General features: G+C 46.8%; 2 protein-coding genes across 2 annotated transcripts in view; one reads left to right on the forward strand and one right to left on the reverse strand.

Moving 5' to 3' along the window:
- The window catches only part of LOC127585816 (uncharacterized), a 73,677-nt gene that overhangs the window by 30,990 nt on the left and 22,714 nt on the right, over positions 1 to 19,973 (forward strand). The window contains exon 12 of the mRNA XM_052043513.1: positions 8,510 to 8,958. Within this exon, the coding sequence (XP_051899473.1) occupies positions 8,510 to 8,958 (449 nt within the window). The remainder of the gene's footprint in view (positions 1 to 8,509; positions 8,959 to 19,973) is intronic.
- Positions 105 to 7,752, reverse strand: LOC127586010 (zinc-binding protein A33-like). The gene is made up of 6 exons (XM_052043779.1): positions 7,345 to 7,752; positions 7,175 to 7,270; positions 6,519 to 6,752; positions 5,430 to 5,452; positions 5,213 to 5,331; positions 105 to 792 (listed from the first exon to the last, which is right to left on the reverse strand). Exons 1-6 carry the CDS (start codon positions 7,750 to 7,752, stop codon positions 260 to 262), a joined length of 1,413 nt encoding a protein of 470 aa, XP_051899739.1. The 3' UTR covers positions 105 to 259.

The raw sequence follows: 19,973 nt of genomic DNA on the forward strand, positions 1-19,973 counted from the left end.
AACTTGGTCACACGCATTATTTGGCGTTATTATGATTCGAATTTTTTTCTGGTTCATTTCTGTTTCTAAGTACTGAGCAAATGAATTGTTCTGTATGAACCGGATGCAAGAAAATATTTATTTCCATACTCATTGGGGTTTTACAATGAGGAATTTCGGGATTAAATGAGACCCGTTCAGCGCCAACCTCTTGGCAATCGGATTTCTGCGCCACACCCCCCGAGCCCCGCTGCTAACGCCGGTCCCGGGACCCAACCCATCACAAATCCGAAGCGGTTCCGGAGCGGATTCTCAGACACTTATTTACATCCCAAGTCCCGAAGAAAGGATAAATTTTCCCCGTAAATTTATTCCCAGCGAAGGTGTGGAGATGGGACTTGGTGTCCGCGCTGTAAAATGAAACTGTCCCAGACTCGTAACTGAGATGAACTCCCACCCTCCCGGGGATGGGACTGGCTGGGAGTGAGGATTCAGGGGAGGTGTTCACATTGAGTGCATCACCCCACCGCCCGATGGTCCAAAATCCAGTTTCCGGTATTAGCTCGACAATTCCCTCCCTTTCCACAAACTCTGAGGCGACTCCCAGCTTCCAGCCGCGATTCGCCGCCACCTCCACCTCCCAGTAATGTCTTCCCGATGTGAATCCCTCCGATCCCAGCACACACGGCAGTTCTGTAAACCTCTTCCCGGTGTCAGGGAGATTCCTCCAGGTCTTAGTATCTCTCACACTCTTCAGATCCTCAGACACCTCGAGCCACGAACTCGCCGTTTCCACATCCAGGGTCACACAGACTGGGGGGAGAAACAGAGAATTAGAGAGTCCCCGAGGATCGGAGGGAGGCTCGGGAAGCGCGGCCCCGGCACAATTGGGTGGCAAACAGAAACTTTCACACCATCATCGAAAAGACAACAAACTTCTCCCTCAGATTTGTTTTTTTACCCTGGCTGCAGAAGGGAGCTTCCCGGAATTGCCGGGAGAGGCAGCGGCGTCCGGTCGGGAAGAGCGAATGGGGAGAGTGGGGAGGATCGAGAGATTCACTGGCGGGAATGATCGAGTGTGTGCAACGAAGAACGCACTGAACTCCTGGTGAACCAACATTAACGCAACGCAGACTAAATATGGACGAAAATTTCAACCCAGGCCGACAGGAGCAACCAGGGTCTTTCCAGTTCACCAGGGTAAAAACTTTTCAGGATGGTGATGAACTCAGATTTCATCCCGTCAGAACAACTCCGCTGTGAAAAAAAATGCCGTCAATGAGTATTGCAATAATGCTGAAATCATTGGGGAAAAAAAAACAGGAGCCGGAGTAGGCCATTTGATCCTTCAAGCCAGCTCCGCCATGCGTCAACATCATGCTCGCTTTTCTACCTCACCATCATTTCCCTGCACCATCGCCATATCTCTCCATTCCCTGATGTACAGAAATCCATTGGTCTCTCATTCAAATAAACTCAACGACTGAGCCTCCACAGCTCTCTGATGCAGAGAATTCCAAAGACTTACCACCATCCAAGTGAAATGTTTCCTTATCTCTGTCCGAAATGGACTGTCCACCACTCTGCCAATATGCTAGAAGATGGCATCAGTTCGATCACCCTTGATCTTGATGAACAGTGCGGCAGGCATGTGGGGTCAAATGGCTTTCTCCTGCTCCTGTTCCTGATGTGGGATTCGGTGCTAAACCTGCTGTGTGTGTCTGTGACCGTGTGTGATCATTCACAGGATGTGTACTTCATCAAAGTCAGAATTCATTGGCCGCCCACAACTGCCCCTGAATTGATGACGTGACGTCGGTTCAGACGGAAGTGCCATTGGACAGCCAAACTGAAGAAGGTAGGCAGATTTACTTCTAAACGAAGGAAATCTGTTCTGTGTCCCATGCTGACCGTGCATCTGGGTATCTGTTTCTGTGTTTCCACGTGTTTCTCTGTGTTTGTGCGTTGGTCTGTGTGTGTCTACCATTTTGTTTGTCTCTGTTGGTTGGAATAAATATCAGTGGGCGTGTGTATCTGGGTAGGTACATATGTGCATGTGGGTAGGTACATATGTGCATGCGTATGTTATTGTGTGTCTCCATATGTGCATTGTGCATTGATGAGAGAGTGTGTGGCATATCTGTTGGTTCCTCAAATCAATGAATTCACTGGGTCTGAAGAGGATGAAGATGAAGACTGGGTCTGAAGATTCCAGGTTACAGGGGAAACTGACAACGTACATTGTGGAGGCTCTTGACCATAATCTGTCAATGCTCCCTGTGTATGTGTGTGAGCGGAGCTTTGCCAGGCTGGTTAGGCTGTCCGTGCTTGTCCCGAGACCAAATCTTGGGCCGAGGTCATTGCTGGTTTTTCTGCCGGTCTCATTCTTACAATGCAGCAATGCAGTGGTTTGTGAGGCTCGTGACCCTAGCAGGGGGCAGACTTGAGTCAACTAGAGTCTGCAGTCACATGCAGGTCAAACAGGGTGAATGAACATAAGAACATAAGAAATAGGAGCAGGAGGAGGCCATCTGGCCCATCGACCCTACTCTGCCATTCAAAAAGATCATGGCTGATCTGGCTGTGGATTCAGTTTCACCTATCTGCCTTTTCCCCATAACCCTTAACTCCCCTACTATGCAAAAACCAATCTAACTGTGTCTTAAATATATTAAATGAGGTAGCCTCCACTGGGCAGAGAATTCCACAGATTCATTTCTCTCTGGGAAAAGCAGTTTCTCCTCATCTCCGTCCTAAATCTGTTCCCCCAAATCTTGAGGCTATGTCCCCGAGTTCTAGTCTAAACTAACAGTAGAAACAGCCTTCCTGACTCGATCTTATCTATTCCTTTCATAATTTTACATGTTTCTATAAGATCCCCTCTCAGTCTTCTGAATTCCAGCAAGTATAGTCCCAGGTGACTCAATCTCTCCTCATAGGATAAAACCCCTCATCTCCGGAATCAACATGGTGAACATCCTCTGCACTGCCTCCAAAGTCAGTATATCTTTCCTCAAGTAAGGAGACCAGAACTACATGCAGTACTCCAGGTGCAGCCTCACTAGTACCCTGTACTGTTGCACCATAATCTCCCAGCTCTTAAATTCAATTCCTGTAGCAATGAAGGTCAACATTCCATTTGCCTTCTTGATAACCAGAAAACCAACCTTTTGTGATTCATGCACAAGCACTCCCAAGTCCCTTTGCACAACGGCATGCTGCAATCTTTCACCATTTAGATAATAATCTGATCTTCTATTTTTCCTTCCAAATTGGATGACCTTGCACTTACCAACATTTTACTCCATCTGCCAGACCCTTGCCCACTTACTTAACCTATCTATATCTCTCTGCAGACTCTCCACATCCTCCGCACAATTTGCTTTTCCAATCAATTTAGTATCAGCAGCAAACTTCGATGCGCTACACTCGGTCCCCTCTTCCAAATTGTTAATGTATATCGTGAACAGTTGCAGGCGCAGCACCGATCCCTGCGGCACCCCACTCACCACTGATTGCCAACCAGAGAAGCACCCATTTATCCCAACTCTCTGCCTTCTATTGGTTAACTAATCCTCTAGCTATGCTAATATATTGCCCCCAACACCATGCATCCTTAGCTTATGGATGTCTTTTACCTGCAGCACCTTATCAAACGCCTTCTGGAAATCCAAGCATACAACATCCACCTGTTCCACTCTGTCCACTGTACTCATTATATCCTCAAATAACAGGACCTGCCCTTCCTGAATCCATGCTGCATCTGCCTGATGGAACCACTTCTATCCAGATAGAACCACTTCTATCCTCCTTCTTCCTTAATGATAGCTTCAAGCATTTTCCCAACTGTAGACATTAAGCTAACTGGCCTATAGTTACCTGCCTTTTGCCTACATCCTTTTTTAAACAGTGGAGTGACATTTGCTGTCTTCCAATCTGCAGGGACCTGCCCAGAGTCCAGAGATTTTGGTAAATTATCACAAGTGTGTCTACTATAACTTCCACCATTTCTTTCAGTACCCTGGGATGCATCCCATCAGGACAAGGGTTCTTGTCTACCTTTAGGCCCACAAGTTTGCTCATCACTACCTGTTTAGTGATAGCGATTGTATCAAGGTTCTCACATCCCATTGCATCCATAACATCTCTATATGGCATGTTAGACGTGTCCTCCACCGTGAAGAATGACACAAAATAGTCATTCAAGGCTTCAGCCATTTCCACATTACCAAATATTAAATCCCCCTTCTCATTTTCCAAGGAACCTACATTCACTTTAGCCACCCTTTTCCACTTTGTATAATTATACAAACTTTTACGATCTGTTTTTATATTTTGTCTCAGTTTACTTTCATAATCTATCTTCCCTTTCCTTCTGGCTTAGTAGTTCTTTGTTGCTTTTTAAAGTTTTACCATTCTTCCAGTCTCAAACTACTCTTGGTGACTTTGTATGCATGAACTTTTAGCTTGATGCCTTCCTTTATTTCCTTAGTTATCCAAGGCTGGCTCTCCCCACTCTTACTGCCCTTGCTTTTAACTGTAATATACTTTTGTTGAGCACCATGAAAAATCTCTTTGAAAGTCTTCCACTGTTCCTCAACTGTCCCACCATGTAGCCTGTGTTCCCAGTCTACGCTAGCAAACTCCTCCCTCATCCCATTGTAGTCTCCTTTGTTTAGGCATAGATCAAACTATTGCACTCTCCATTTGCATGAGAAATTCAATCATACTATGGTCACTCTTTCCAAGAGGATTCCAAACTACAAGATCCTTAATTTTACCTGTCTCCTTGCACAGGACCAGATATAAGACAACATTTTCCCTTGTAGGTTCACTAACAGTGGTGCAGATTTCCTTTTGTGATCTAGGTCTATTTCTATGACAATCCCAGCTTTTATTCCCTATGATTGTATTTGATGAATTTTCATTCCCCAACTACCATGGTAGGATGGAAACTCATCTCTTGGGGTGTTGTTGAAGGATGGTTGAGTTCGTGATGCAGTTGTTCATTTAACAGTCCCAGTATTTGTTGTACTGTGCCCCCGTGGTGGTTGTGTTCAAGGATCTGACATCTCCACTGACTATGCGATAGGGATGCTTCCCAGAAGGTAGGTTTGATGCTGTAATAAAACTTCAATTCCCCTGCAGCCAAATATTAGAGACAATGTTCGTATTTAATAATTAATTAAAGGTATCCCATAAACTAGAACAAAGGAATTTGTATAGATTTTACCTTGCTTGATGGCATCAAACTGTTCTCTCAATACTGTGTTCAACAAGAAAAGATGATCAAATTTTTCAATCGGCAGGGCACCATTTATCACGGGCAACAGCTGCGTCTCATCAACAACTCTGTAAATATTAAACAGCTGGTTATAAACAGAGCATCAACAATTTTTGAAAAGAAAATTACGAATCCATGCAGAGTCTCAGTAAAGGTTGGGTCCTACCTTATCTCCTGTTGCACTTCTTCCTGAAATAAATAAAACACTAATCTGAATTGACTGAGACTGACCGTCCACATCCCAACAGCAGGAATTTCACCCAAATGATTACAAGTGGCTGAAAGTTCCCATTTCCCCACTTTCAATCCCGTAGACAAAATGACAGAATGAGGATATTTCAGAAGGAACATCAAACCACAGGAGAAATAACAAGGAATGTTCATTGTAACATTACTGAGTGGATGAAACTTATTGGAAAGACTAGACAGGTTCAGAACATTGATGGATTTGAGTGAGTAGGGGTGGAGAAAACATTTCTATTTGTGGGGACACCAGGAGTCAAAAACAAAATATAATGTGGTCTTTAATATATCCAGTGATGAAAATGTGGAACTTGCTACCCCAGGAGTGGTTGAAGCCGATATCGGAGATACATTTAAAGGGAAGCCAAATAAACACATGGTGGACCATGGAATTTGGGCATCGTTGATGGGTGTGGCAAGTAGATGGGAGTGGGGCTGTGCGGAGCTGATGCTGACAGGACCACAGGGCCACATGGACTGTCCATGATGTACAATGGAATGTAATCTGTGCTCAATAGATGTAAAAAAAACAGAAACTGCAATGTTCCCGAATGTAATTAGCCAGGGCTATTGGAAACTGGATACAGATGGTAAATCTGACGTGTGTGTGTGTCTGTGTGTTTATCACATTCTGGAATTGAACTTTCGTTCTCACGCTGACACTGTGCCCCACAGCCCACCGCACCAGGCACACTCAGAGCACGTGACTCTAACTGAAATTTAATGTGACTTTCACTTAAACTTGGACAACACAGAAACGATCGCAAGTTCAGTGTCAACATCACAGCAACCCACTCATAAGCAGCTTGCAGGATGTCCGGGTAAGCCACAGCTATTGTGGGAGGTCATTTAGTTTCAGGACAACAACAGCTCAGCCCCAGAACAGATAAAACTTTTGTCTGGTTTAAATCAGTTCTGAATTATTGGGAAAAATCTATTTTTTCCAGAACAGTCCTCCAGCGTTTTGTTGCTGTGCACTTTCGCTGAAACAAACTGTAATGTAATCCCTTACTTTCAGAAACACCACACTGTCCTTTTGATTTATCCGGTCCTGTAACTTTGAGAGTTCCTCCTGAATAGAATATAAATTCTCTTGAATCTCTCGAAGATTTTTTTGCATTGGATTTAGAATCCTCTCTTCTTCTTCCCTGATATCTATGAGTAAGCACTGCTCTTTCTCAGTGAGAAGCTGGTGCAGTTCAGAAAATTGGGATGTGATGTGGGACTGAAGGCTGCGAGACTGTTCCTGTCAAATGAAAGGTAAAGATTAATATATTGTGTTACTGTTTCGTATTTCCTTCCAACATGGAAGGGACAATTCGGCTCAGCAAAGTCGATGGGGTTCTCAGAGCAATCCCATCAATCCCATTCCCCCAATTAAACCAATGAAACTAATTTCCCTCGCATGCCCATTAACTCCCAATCGTTTCATGTACCACCCACCTTATAGTAGCCAATTACCCATTCAACCAGCATGTCTTTGGTATATGCGAGAAAACAGTCGTGGTCACAGGTCACTTTGAAACGCCACTCAGAGAGCACCTAGGGTCAGGATCGAACCCAGGTCTCCAGAACTACGAAACTGCAGCACTACCTGCTGCGATACTGTGCAATAAGGGGAACAAAACAACTGAACAAGATCAGAAATTCTGCACAGGAAGGCCTCACCCGAACTCCTGAAATCTTTTCTATCTGTTGCTGCTCCTTTTCCCGGATCTCTGATTTCTTTTTTGTGAGAGATTCTAAGGAAGATTTCACCCGGTCCTGGGAATCAGAGAGGAGTTAGACAATAAAGATGCAATAAAGTAATCAGCTGATCAAAATCTTTGTGATTTTACCTTGCAGGTTTCAACAGCTTCTTTAATCGGCAGGAAGCGGTGCTCTCTGTGTTCCCGCGCATCTCTGCAAATCACACAGATCAGTTTCTTGTCCGTTTCGCAAAACAGCTTCAGTTCTTCCTGATGTTCCTCACAGTGAAGTTTACTTTCCGTCTCTGTCTGATTAATGTTTAGTTTTCGAGCTTTCTCAGACAGATTTGCTAAGGCCCGACTTGCCCTGAGGGTGCGGTCCGAAAGCACCTCCCTACATTCCGGACAGGAGTTTCTCTCCCTTTCCCAACACCGTGTGATACAGGAGCGGCAGAAGTTGTGTCCACACTCCAGTGACACCGGATCGGTGAAGAAATCCAGGCAGATGGGACAAATTACCTCCTCGGTTAAACTCTCGACCTGGTCTTTCGAAGCCATGTTAAATTCCAGCACTTCCTGATTCAAACTCCTTTCACTTTCGGTGAACTCCTGCAGAATCGCGATTGTTCACTACGCACTCTGGGCTAGATTCTCCACTTACCACCCAGCCTGACACTGATCATCAAGCAGCTTCCACAACACCGGCTCGATCCACAAGGCCGGTTTAGCAGGTTGCATCATTGTCCAGGTTGGAGGGAGGTGCTGCGGTTGAATTAACTCTTATTTACCGAGGGTTTCCCTGGAGCTGAATTAAAGCTTCCTGGGATTCTGGAAATCCGCAAGTTGCTGTCTTCCCGTCGTGTTAGATGACGCTGGAAAATCAGCTGACGCAGAGCTGGTCAAGGATGGACCAACAATTCCTGAGGCTGGGAATGAGCTTCACCGTTGTTTCCATCAACTTTCCGTCCCGGTTCAGCTGAAAACCTCTGGTAAATCCGGCTGAAGCAGCAGCTCCATCGGTGACACACCTATTGTCTTTCTGTCCTCAACGCCATATTTGCGACTTCCTTGCGGATAGAAATGTACGCGGGAATATTGACCATTGAAGATAACGCCAATGGACGTGTGCAACGATGTTTATACAATTAAAATTCACATCGAGAGGGCGATAAACGGTGACAGTGAGAAAGTAGCTGAGGGGGAAATAAAAGGCTGCAGATGTTGGAATCCAAATGAAAAACACGACGATGCTGGAGGAACTCAGCAGGCCAGGCAGATGTTCACCAGGGCGGCCCGCCCCCACACACACCCACAGCCCATCGGCGATCCCGCTGGGGAGCCGAACTGGCTCTGATTGGCCGGAGGGTGAGCACGGCCCACTGAGTGGACGGGACGCTGAGCGCTGGGAGCGGAGGGCGGGTCGGGGTTTGGAACAGGGAGCGAGTGGGCCCGGGGAGAGGCCGCAGATGGGGAGCTGCAGCTCGGGCAAAGGCTGCGACACCGGCCGGGGCCGCGAAACCTTTCCGTGCCGGGGGTGCAGAGACTGTGGCGGAGATTCCGTCAGATCTCTCAGCTACACGGAGGGTGAGCGGCCTTTCCCCGCCGTGGATCGGGGCCTGTTGTCTGCAGCTGCTCCTGAACCCGCCTCCTGCTGCTGGGAGCCGGGAGCTGCACCGCAGCGGCTGCTGATGGCGTCTCTGGGGCTCTCACCGCTCCCCTGTGGGATCCGACAGGCTGAAGGCCGAGTGAGAACAAGACGCAAAGGTAAAGTCATGTTTTCGGAAAATAAGAACCAGGAGCGGGTGTGGGCCATTCGGCCCCTTGCGCCTGCTCTGCCCTTCCCTCAGAACACGGCTGATCTTCTCCCTCAGCGCCACTTTCCTGCACCATCCCCATCACCGTTGTGCCCTTTAAATCCAGAAATCTTGTGGAGAGAATTCCAAATCTTCACCGCTCTCTGGGTGGGGAAATTTCTCCTCATCTCAGTCCCGCTGAGGCGACTTCTTATTTTGAGTCTGTGACCCCTGGTTCCACCCCCCAGCCAGGGGAAGCATCATTCCTGCCTCTGCCCTGTCAATAGCCTGTCAGACTGTGTCTGTCTCAATCAGACCACGTCCTATTCTTGTAAATTTGAGATCGGCCCAGTCAGTGTAATCTCTCTGATCGCACTGTCCCACCCTCCAAATCAGTCTGGGAATCCTTCTCTTCATTCCCTTCATCCCATCAGCTGACTTTGGGAGGGAGACCAGATCTGTGCACAGTGTTCCATGTGCGGTCTCACGAGGACCCCATATAACTTGAGATCTTTATTCTTGTATTGAAACCTTCCTTCATCTTAAATGCTCTTCATTTAATATAGAACTCAAACAGTGATTTTAAATGGCAGATGTTGGACCATTTTCAGCTATGTACCTGGGGCTGTGCACAACTCAGAAAGGAAATCACACTGGGAAGGCAAGGGAGAGCTGTGTCAGAATTTATCATTTGAGTGAGGCTAAGTGACAGATGGAGAGAAAGAGGCACTGAGAGAAGGAGGGGCAGAAAGAAATCCCCACTGGGAGCAGTCTGTGCAGACCTTGGACCCTTCCCTCCCTCTGGGGGCCTTTTGGCTCACAGTGGGGTTCACAGGGCTGGAGGGTGAGTGAGTGGAAATAATTTAGTTTGGGGTACAGGGAGGTGGGATAAAGAGAGAAATAATTAGTTCTGAGGCCCAGAGAAGTGAGTGGGAAGGAGAACTCTCGGCAGGGATCACAGGAAGGTGTGATGCAGCAAGCAGAGTGTAACACAGGGAGGAGTGTGAAGGTGTTGGCGGCGAGAGATCTGAGGAAGTGTGGACAAGAGGCGAAAGGGCAGGGGAAACCCTGAAGGAGGGAGATACAGAGACGAGGAGGATCAAGGTTGAGAGCGGTCCAGGTGAGGCTGAGTGGAAGTGAGGAAGAGGCAGTGGATAAAGGTAAATGCCTGAGCCTCTGTGTGTGTGTGTGTGTGTGTGTGTGTGTGTGTGTGTGTGTGTGTGTGTGTGTGTGTGTGAAAGAGAGAAACAAGAGTCCAGGGATGTTTCCTGTAACTGGGGTGTCTTGTCGGATGGGTTGCAGTGAAGGGTGGACATTCAGATAAGAATAAATGTATTCACCAGGCAGGTGGTGAACCCTCAGAGCTCACAACCCACTCTTGTGTTCAAGAGGGACTTGGGTAGATTTTTAAATATGAAGACAATCAGTGGAACTGGCATCAGCACAGGGAAGTGGTGTTGATCTCACTTAATGGGAGAGCAGGTGTGAGGGGCTGAACGGTCTCCTCTTGCTTCTATTCCTGATGTTCTTCATAGCAGTGGACAGACTGAACTGAGAGAGGACAGAAGGGGCTGGGAAATAAATAGAGGTGTGGAGCAGGAGGGGGAAAAGGTGGTTAAATATAAATTCTGTGGAACAGTGATTAAAATACTTTAAACTGCACACAAACAATTTTCACAAGAAGAAGGCGGATCTGGAGGCAACGTGACATTGTGAGGTGTCGGATATCCTGGGATCACTCAGACATGACTTCACCCCTACACAGCCCTGCTCTGATGTGAGCTCCTGCTTTTCCTAATGAGACTCCCGGAGATAGACAGCAGGGATACAGGTTCATTGGCCTTAACCGTCCCTGCCAACCAAGGTGTTTTCCCAAGCAAGTCCCATTTGCCTGCATTTGACCCTAATCCCTCTCAACCTTCCCTGTCAAGAACCCATCCAAATGTATTTTAACTGTCATAATGATACCGACCCGTCCCGTTTCCTCCAGCAGCTTGTCTGATACACTCACCACCCTTTGTGTGGAAAGAAACTACCCCTCAGGTCCCCTGCAATCCTTCTTCTCACCTTCAGCCGATGCCCTCTAGTTTTAGACTCTCTCTACCCTTGGAAAAAGACTGTCACCACACACCTTATTCATGCCTTTCATGGTTTTATAAACCTCAATAAGGTCAGCCCGCAGCCTCCTTTGGTCCAGGGAAAACATAGAACAGTACAGAACGGGAACAAGCCCTTTGGCCCATGATGTTGTGCCAGACCAATTAAATTTGCAGTCAAATGCCCAACTAAACTCATGCATTCTGGCTACTCAATGTCCAAATCCCTCCATTTCTTGCACATTCATGTGCCTATCTAAGAGCCTTTTGAAAACCCCCATTGTATCTGCCTCCACCACCACCCCTGGCAGCGCATTCCAGGCACCCACCACTCTCTGTGCAAAAAAAACTCCCCCCCCCCCCCCCCCCATGTTTCTGAACTTACCCCCTAAAACAGTCCAAATTGATCCAGTGTCACCTTGTAACTCGAGCCCTATAGTCCCGGCAGCATCGTTGTGAATCTTTCCTGCACCCTTCCCAGCTGAATGACATCCTTTCTGCAGCCAGGCAACCAGAATCACATGCAATGCTCTGAATGTGTTCTCACCGAAGTCTTGTCCAGTTGGAACATGACGTCACTCTTGTACAAATACCCTGACTGATGAAGGCAACAGTGCCACATGTTTTCTTCGCCACCTTGTCTACCTCTATCTCCACTCTACAGGAACTATGTACTTGTTCCCCTAGGTATCTAGGTTCTACGACACTTCCCAGGGCCCTGCTATTCACTGTGTATATCCTACCCTGGTTTCACTTACCAAAAAGCATCACTACACACTTGTCTGAGTTGAATTCCTTCTGCCGCTTCTTTGTCCACCTTCCCAGTTGATCTGGATCCTGTTGTAACGTTAGACAACCTTCCTCACTGTCCACCACACCAGCAATGTTGGTGTCATCCGCAGGTTTACTCACCATGCCACCCACATTCTCATCCAAAGCGTTAATATATATTTGTATACATCAGAACACAAAAGAAATAGAATTATGTGATTTATTATTTGATAATGACATGAATATAATTTCAGTAAGACGTTTCATATAAGTTCAAATCCACTTGCAATGAATGCCAACATACTTTTACCTTCCCAATTGTTGCTATGTGTTTAAGTTTCAAATTCCAATATTAAGGCCCAAATTACATTTGTTCACCCTGTTGGGCTATGTTGGGTGTTCCATGTGTGGTCTCACCAGCATCCAATATCGATCTTTCTTGGATTCAAACCCTCCTACATTAAAGTCAAGAGACTGATTGCTGCCTAATTTTCTTGATCAAGTTTAAATCTTCATTGATGTTAATTCAATGTAGAACTCAGACATATAAAACACACCCATTATTTAAAATAGCTGATGTTGGAATATTTTGAGCTGCTTATCTGGGTCCAGAACAAGCCCTGCACACAGAACACAAAACATCACACTGGGTCGACCATGCATTCCTTAATGAGGTGACTGATGTCCTAGTTTCCCACGTGAGTGAGGCCGAGTGATGGATTGCTTCCATTTCTTTTTTTTTAAACTACAGCACGGAAACAGGCCTTTTAGCCCGACTCATCGATGCCAACCAAGGCGACGATCTGTGCTCGTCCCATTTGTCCGTGTTTGGACCATATTCTTCCAAACCTTTCCTGTCAATATACCTGTCCATATGTGTTTTAAACATGATATTTGTACCTGCCTCTACCAGCTCCAGTTGCAGCTTGTTCAATACACCCACCACCTTCTGTGTGGAAAAGGTTTCCCCTCCAGTCTCCTTAAATTTTTCCCCCTCTCGCCTCACATCCATAAACTTACTGACCATGGCCCAACCTTCTCATCCAAATTGTTAATATCAACAAGAATCACTAGAGGCCCCAGCACCAATCCCTGCGGCACACCGCTGGTCACAGGCCTCCAGTCTGAAAAACAGCCCTTCACTACCACGCTCTGCCTCCTGTCACCAAGAGAATTTTGTATCCAATTGGCGAGTTCACCCAGGATCCCATGCCGAAGGGCCTATTCCTGTGATGTCCTGTTCTGTGTTCAGTATTCTGAATATCTCAGCCAGGACCCCTGCAATTTCTTCCCTGGCTTCCCGAACGTTCCGACGATGCACTTAGTCAGGCCACATGGATTTATTCAGCTTTATGTGTTTAAGACTGCCTGCACCTCCTCTTAGAAAATATTTCAGGACATTACTATTTTCTTCCCTGGATTCCCCAGCTTCCATGCCCTTCTTCACAGTAAACACCAACAAGAGGAATCAGACCTCGCCCATCTCCTGTGGTTCCACACATGGGTGAGCAAACTGATCCTTAAGGGGACCTTTTCCTTCCCTAGTTACCCTTTTGTTCTGAATATACTTAAAAAAACTTCTATGATTCCCTTTTACCTCATAGCCAAAGCTGACCAATGTGCTCTTTTTGCCCTCCTGATTTCTGACTCCTGCACCAAGAGAATTGGTGTACTCCAACATCATTTGACTCTTCAAGGGATTTGTTTGATCCCACCTGCCTTAACCTGACACATGCCTACTTCTTTTTCCGCACCAGAGCCTCAATATCTCTTGTCAACCAGCGTTTTCTAATCCTGCCAGCCTTGCCCTTCACTCTAACAGGAACATGCTGACCCTGAAATCTGCCTGTTTCAATTTTAAAAGCCGCCCACTTGCCAGATGTGCCTTTACCTGTGAACGGCCTCTGCCAATCAACAGTCATAAGTTCCTGTATAATACCATCAAAATTAGCCTTGCTCCAGTTTAGATCTGGTCCACAAGTGGAGTCCTATCTTTTTCCATAACTATTTTAAAACTGATAGAGTGATGGTCACTGGTCCCAACGTGCTCCCCCACTGATACATCAACCACTTGCCCCGCCTTACTTCCTGAGAGGAGGTCAAGTTGTAACCCCCTCTCTGGAAGGGCCATCTACATAGAGCTTTTGAAAACTTTCCAGGACACGCTTTACAAATTCTACCCTGTCAAATCTCTCAGCACTCTGTCTGTCCTAGGCAACATGAGGGAAGCTGAAGTTGCCTCCTGTTACAACCCTAATATTCCCACATTTAAATGCAGTCTCCCTACATGTGGGCTAATTCCCACTGACTTTTGGGGTCCCATAGTAAATTCCAACAAATTTTGTTTCCCCACCCCTTGTTATTTCTACCTTCCACCAATACAGCCACGCTGGACGTTCCGCCAGGAATATCTCTCTCGGTAATGCAGTGATGTTCTCCCTGATCAACATCGCCACTCCCCCTCCTCTCTGACCTACCACACATGTAGGATATTTACCCCAGAACACTGAGCTGCCAGTCCTGCCCATCGCTTAACCCTGTTTCGGAAACAGCTGTAATAGAATAATCCTATGTCCCACAGTCCCAGATGGAGAGAAAGAGGCACTGGAGTGTCCGAGAGTCGGTGGGGCTGAAAGAAACCCACACTGCGAGCAGTGTGTGAAGACCGTTGACCTTTCACTCCCTGGGGGGGGGGGGGGGGGAGGTGTTCACTGGGCTGGAGAGTGAGTGAGTGGAAAGGACTTGGGCTGATTGAGTACATGGAGGTGGGGTGAGAGATGGTGCAGAGGCTGTCGAGGCCCAGAGGAAGGAGCCGGAAGGAGTGGCCTGTGCGGGAAACGAAGGAGGTGTAAGTAGGGTGTGGAGTGAAAGGGCTGAAGGAGAAAGGGTCCGAGGGAGGCTGCATGGAGGTTGAGGGGCAGGACAGAGGCTGAAGAGGAGGATCAAGGTTTGGAGAGGTTGAGGGGAGGCTGGGGGAAAGTGAGGAGGGGACAGTGGGTAATGTTTTCTGTGCCTCAACCCAATTCTGTGTGTGTGTGTGTTTGTGTGTGTGTGTGGGTGTGTGTGTGTGTATGTAAGGGAGGGAGAGAGGGAATGCACACAAGGTGATGGCCACTTCCGCATGTACCTCTCTCTGTGTGACTGTCAGCAATCATGCAATACCAACCAGAAGTTAAAAAAAATGTGTGGTGATCGATCCGAAACATACAAATTTCTTCCAGGCTTCACAGGGTAGATGCAGGGATGATGTTTCTGGTAACTAGGGTGCCGAGAAGGAGGGGTCACAGTGAGGGGACAGCCATTCAGATGAGAATAAATGTATTCACCCAGCAGGCTGTGAACCTGTAGAGCTCACAACCCAAGAGGGCTGTGGATGTTCAGACACTGAGTATGTTCAAGAGAGACATGGGTAGATTTTAGGATAAGAGGGGGAATCAGTGGAAATGGCATCAGCACAGGGATGTGGTGTTGATCTTATTTAATGGGAGAGCAGGTGTGAGGGGCTGAATGGCCTCCTCCTGCTTCTATTCCAGATGTTCTTCAGAGTAGTGGACAGACTGAACTGAGAAAGGACAGAAGGGGCCGGGGAATAAATAGAGGTGTCGAGCAGGAGGGGGAAAAGGTGGTTAAATATAAATTCTGTGGAACAGTGATTAAAATACTTTAAACTGCACACAAACAATTTTCACAATAAGAAGGTGGATCTGGAGGCAACGTGACATTGTGAGGTGTCTGATATCCTAGGATGACTCAGACATGACTGTACGGCCCTGCTCGGATGTAAGGTCCTTATTATAAGAACTTGATGTAATTAAATAAGACCTGGATTCAAATCATCTTGCAACAAAGGCCAGCGTACGGCTTCCCCACCTCTTTGTTGCTTTAAGTTTAGTTTTCAAATTCCAATGTTAAGGCACAAATCACATTCAATCGCTCTGTTGGGCAGGACACGTAATCATGCTTGAGACCAGACTCCAGGGACATACTGTAGCAGAGCTCAGAACAGAGTGTCAGAGAGTACCAGGTGCACAGAGGAAAACACTCCAGGATTTCCTCAAAGACTTCCGGGAATCCCCAGCCCATAACTGCTCCGCTGATGAATGAGCATTCAGGATTGCACTGAGGACCTCGAGTCTCTGCCTTAAAAGCACAGGGAAGCCCATAGTCCCTGTCAGAAGTACCACATCACCTCCCAAGCAAGTAGTTGATGTGTCAGTGGGGGAGATCCTTGGGAACAGTGACCATAATTCTATGAGTTTTTAAATATTTATGGAAAAAGATGGGACTGTCCAGAAGTGGAGTCCTAAATTGGAGGAAGGTGAATTTTGGTGGTATTAGAATGGAACTTGTGAAGGTGCATTGGTAGAGGCTGATGACAGGTAACCACTCATCTGGCAAGTGGGAGGCAAGTTGGAGGCTTTTAAAAATGAGATAGGAAGAGTTCAGGATCAGCCTATCCCTGTCAGAGTGAAGGGCAAGGCTGGTGGGATCAGGGAACCTTGGCTGACTGGGGTTACTGAGACTCTGGTCAGGAAAAAGTTGGGGACATACGTCAGGTGAAAGCAGCTGGCATCAGGCGATACCTTGAGGAGTATAACGGATGGAGGAGTGCACTGAAGAGGGAAATCAGGAGGGCAAATAGAGGACACGGGACAGCTCTGGCAGGTAAGATAAAGGGGAATCCAGAAAGATTCTCTAATATATGAAGAACAAAACAGTAACTAGGGAGAGAACAGCTCCCTTTAAGGAACAGTGTGGTCATCTATGTGTGGAGCCACAGGAGGTGGGTGAGGTCTTAAATAAACACTTCTCATCTGTATTTCTATCTGTGGAGAAAGTCATGGAAGCTGAGGAATTCAGGGAAGAGAATAGTAATGTCCTGAAACATGACAAAAGGGGAGGTGCCGGCAATCTTAAACACATAAAGCTGAATAAATCCCTGGCCAGACCAAGTGTCCCTTCTTACGTTGTGGTAAGCCAGGGAAGAAATTCTGCCCCAGCTGAGATATTCAGAACATTGAATATAGAACAGTACAGCACAGGAACAGGCCCTTCAGCCCACTATGTCTGTGCCGACCATGATGCCAAATTAAACTGATCACATTTGTCCATGACCCTCCATTCCCTGCCTGTTCATGTGCCTGTCTTAATGCCTCATCAGGATCTGCATCATGATCTTATCTGCTTCCACCACTCTGGCAGCACTTTCCAGGAACGTACCGCTCACTGTGTAAAAATCCTGCCTCTCACATCCCCTTTAAACTTTGACCCTCTCACCTTACCCGCTAGGATTTGGTATTCCTACCTTGGAAAAGGACTCTCACTGTCTAACCTATATATGCCTCTGAGAATTTGATATATTTCTGTCAGCTCTCCCCTCAGCCTCCACCGCTCCAGAGAAAACAACCCAAGGCTGTCCAACCTCTCCTTATAGCTAATGCTCTCTAATCCAGACAACATTCTGTGAACCTCTTCTGCACCTCTCCAAAGCCTCCACACCCTTCCTGTAATGCAGTGACCAGAACTGCACACAATACTTCAAATGGAGCCGGACCAAAGTTTATACAGCTGCAGCATGAATTCTGACATTTATACTCAAAGTCTCGACTGATGAAGGCAAACATGCCGGACATCTTCTTTATCACCCAACCTACTTGTGTTGTCACTTTCAGGGATCCATGGACTTGCACCCTGAGATCTCACTGTACATCGATGCTCCAGAGGATCCTGCCATTTACTGTGTACTTTCGCTTGCATTTGATCTCCCAATGTACAACACCCCGTACTTATCCATATTAAACTCCACCTGTTAATTCTCTGCCCATATTTCCAGCTGATCCATATCCTGTTGAAGCCTCTTACAACCATCCTCACTATTCACAAAGCCACAAATTTTCATGTCATTTGCAAACTTACTGATCACCCCATCTATATTTTCATCCAAGTCATTCATATACATTGCAAACAACAGAGGTACAGCACTGATTCCTGTGGGACACCACTGGTAACAGACCTCCAGTCAGACAAACACCCCTCCACCTTTACCCTCCGTGTTAAATGGCCAAGCCAATTGTAATCCAATCTACCAAGTCACCACAGATCTCACGTGTCTTGAATTTCAAGATCAGCCTGTGCTGAGGGACCTTGTCAAATACTTTAATTAAGTCCACAGAGACAACATCTGCTGACCTACCTTCATCAAACATCTTCATCACCTCTTTAAAAAACTTTATATCTTCATGAGCCGAGGGTGAGGTACCGGAAGACTGGAGGGTGGCTGATGTTGTGCCGTTATTTAAGAAGGGCTGTAAGGACAAGCCAGGGAACTGCAGGCCGGTGAGCCTGAAGTCAGTGGTGGGAAAGTTACTGGAGGGAATCCTGAGAGACAGGATCCATCTGCATTTGGAAAAGCACAGACTGATTAGGGATATTCAGCATGGCTTTATGTGTGGGAATTCGCAACTCACTGACTTGAAGAGATGACCAAGCGGATTCCTGAGGGCAGGGCGGTAACATTGTTTACATGGACGATCGCAATGCCTTTGACAAGGTACCACGTTGTAGGTTCGTCTGGAAGGTTACATCACATGGGAACCAGGGTGAGCTCGCCAATTGGATACAAATGGCTTGTTGGTGGGAGGCAGTGGGTGGTAGTGGAGGGTTGTTTTTCGGACTGGAGGCCTGTGCCCAGTGGCGTGCCGCAGGGATCAGTGCTGGGTCCGCTGTTGTCATTCATTTTAATGATTTGGATGAGTCTGGAGGTGGGATGGATCGTGAATTTGCAAATGCTACTGAAATATATGGTACAGTAGACAGTGAAGAAGGTTGTGTTTCAGTTTGATCACCACACATTCTTTTAAATATTGGATTGCATGACTTGCTTGCTGACAGTCAAAAAAAAGAGAGGAACACACGGGTAGGTGTCCCTCAGTGTGTGCGAGCTCCCATTCTCTATCTATCTCTCTCCTTCTCTCTGACACTTTTGTTTTTAACTCTCTCACTCTCTCACACACACACACACACACACACACACACACACACACACACACACACACACACACACACACACACACACACAGTTGGGCTGAGGTGCAGAAAACATTACCCACTGCCTCCTCCTCACTTTCCCCCAGCTTCCCCTCGACCTCTCCCAACCTTGAGCCTCCTCTCCTTCAGGATCCCCCTTGTGATTTATTTTTATGTGCAGGCCTTGTTCTGACGCTAGATATGGAGCTCAATATGTTGCCACACCTGCCATGTGAAATAATGGGGTATGGGTGTGTTTTATATGTTCACAGTCTGAGTTCTATATTGGATTAACATCGTTGAAGATTAAACTTTGAGCAATCAAATTCGGCAGAAATCATATTGTTGGTTTCAATGCGGAGTAGTGTGAATCCAAGAATAAAGATCTCCTGTATGAGGTCCTGGTGAGACCACAAATGGAAGACTGTGCAAAGGACTGGTCTCACTCCCAAAGTCAGCCTGTGGGATGAAGGGATTGAAGAGAAGGTTTCCCAGATTGATTTGTGGGCTGGGGTAGTGTCCTCGGAGAGATTACACTGACTGGGCCCATCTTAAAATTATTGTAATAAGAGGTGGTCTGATTGAGACAGACACAGTCTCACAGGGTAGAGGTAGGAAGGATGTTTCCTCTGGCTGGGGGCGGAACCAGGGGTCACAGTCTCAAAACAAGATGTCACCTCAGCAGGGCTGAGATGAGGAGAAATTTCCCCACCAGAGTGCTGTGAATCTTTCGAATTCTCTCCGCAAGATTTCTGGATTTAAAGGGCACAACGATGATGGGGCAGAAAATTGGCACTGAAGTAAAAGATAGGCCGTGTTCTGAGGGAAGGGCAGAGCAGGCTCAAGGGGCCGAATGGCTCTCACCTGCTCCAGGTTCCGATCTTCTGAAAACACGAGCTCGCCTTTGTGTCTTTTAATTTCTTGGCCTTCAGTCTGTTGGATTCCACAGGGAGGCGGTGACCAATGCACTCTGTGTGGAGCATCCTCTGTACCCCGTGTTTACTGCATTCAATACACTGTCTCCAATGCATGCAATAATATGCAGAGTTTGTTGTGTTCATTGTTTTTGTATCCAGTTCAAACTAGAAAGTGT

This window comes from Pristis pectinata, chromosome 34 (assembly GCF_009764475.1).
Source record: "Pristis pectinata isolate sPriPec2 chromosome 34, sPriPec2.1.pri, whole genome shotgun sequence".
NCBI lineage: Eukaryota > Metazoa > Chordata > Chondrichthyes > Rhinopristiformes > Pristidae > Pristis > Pristis pectinata.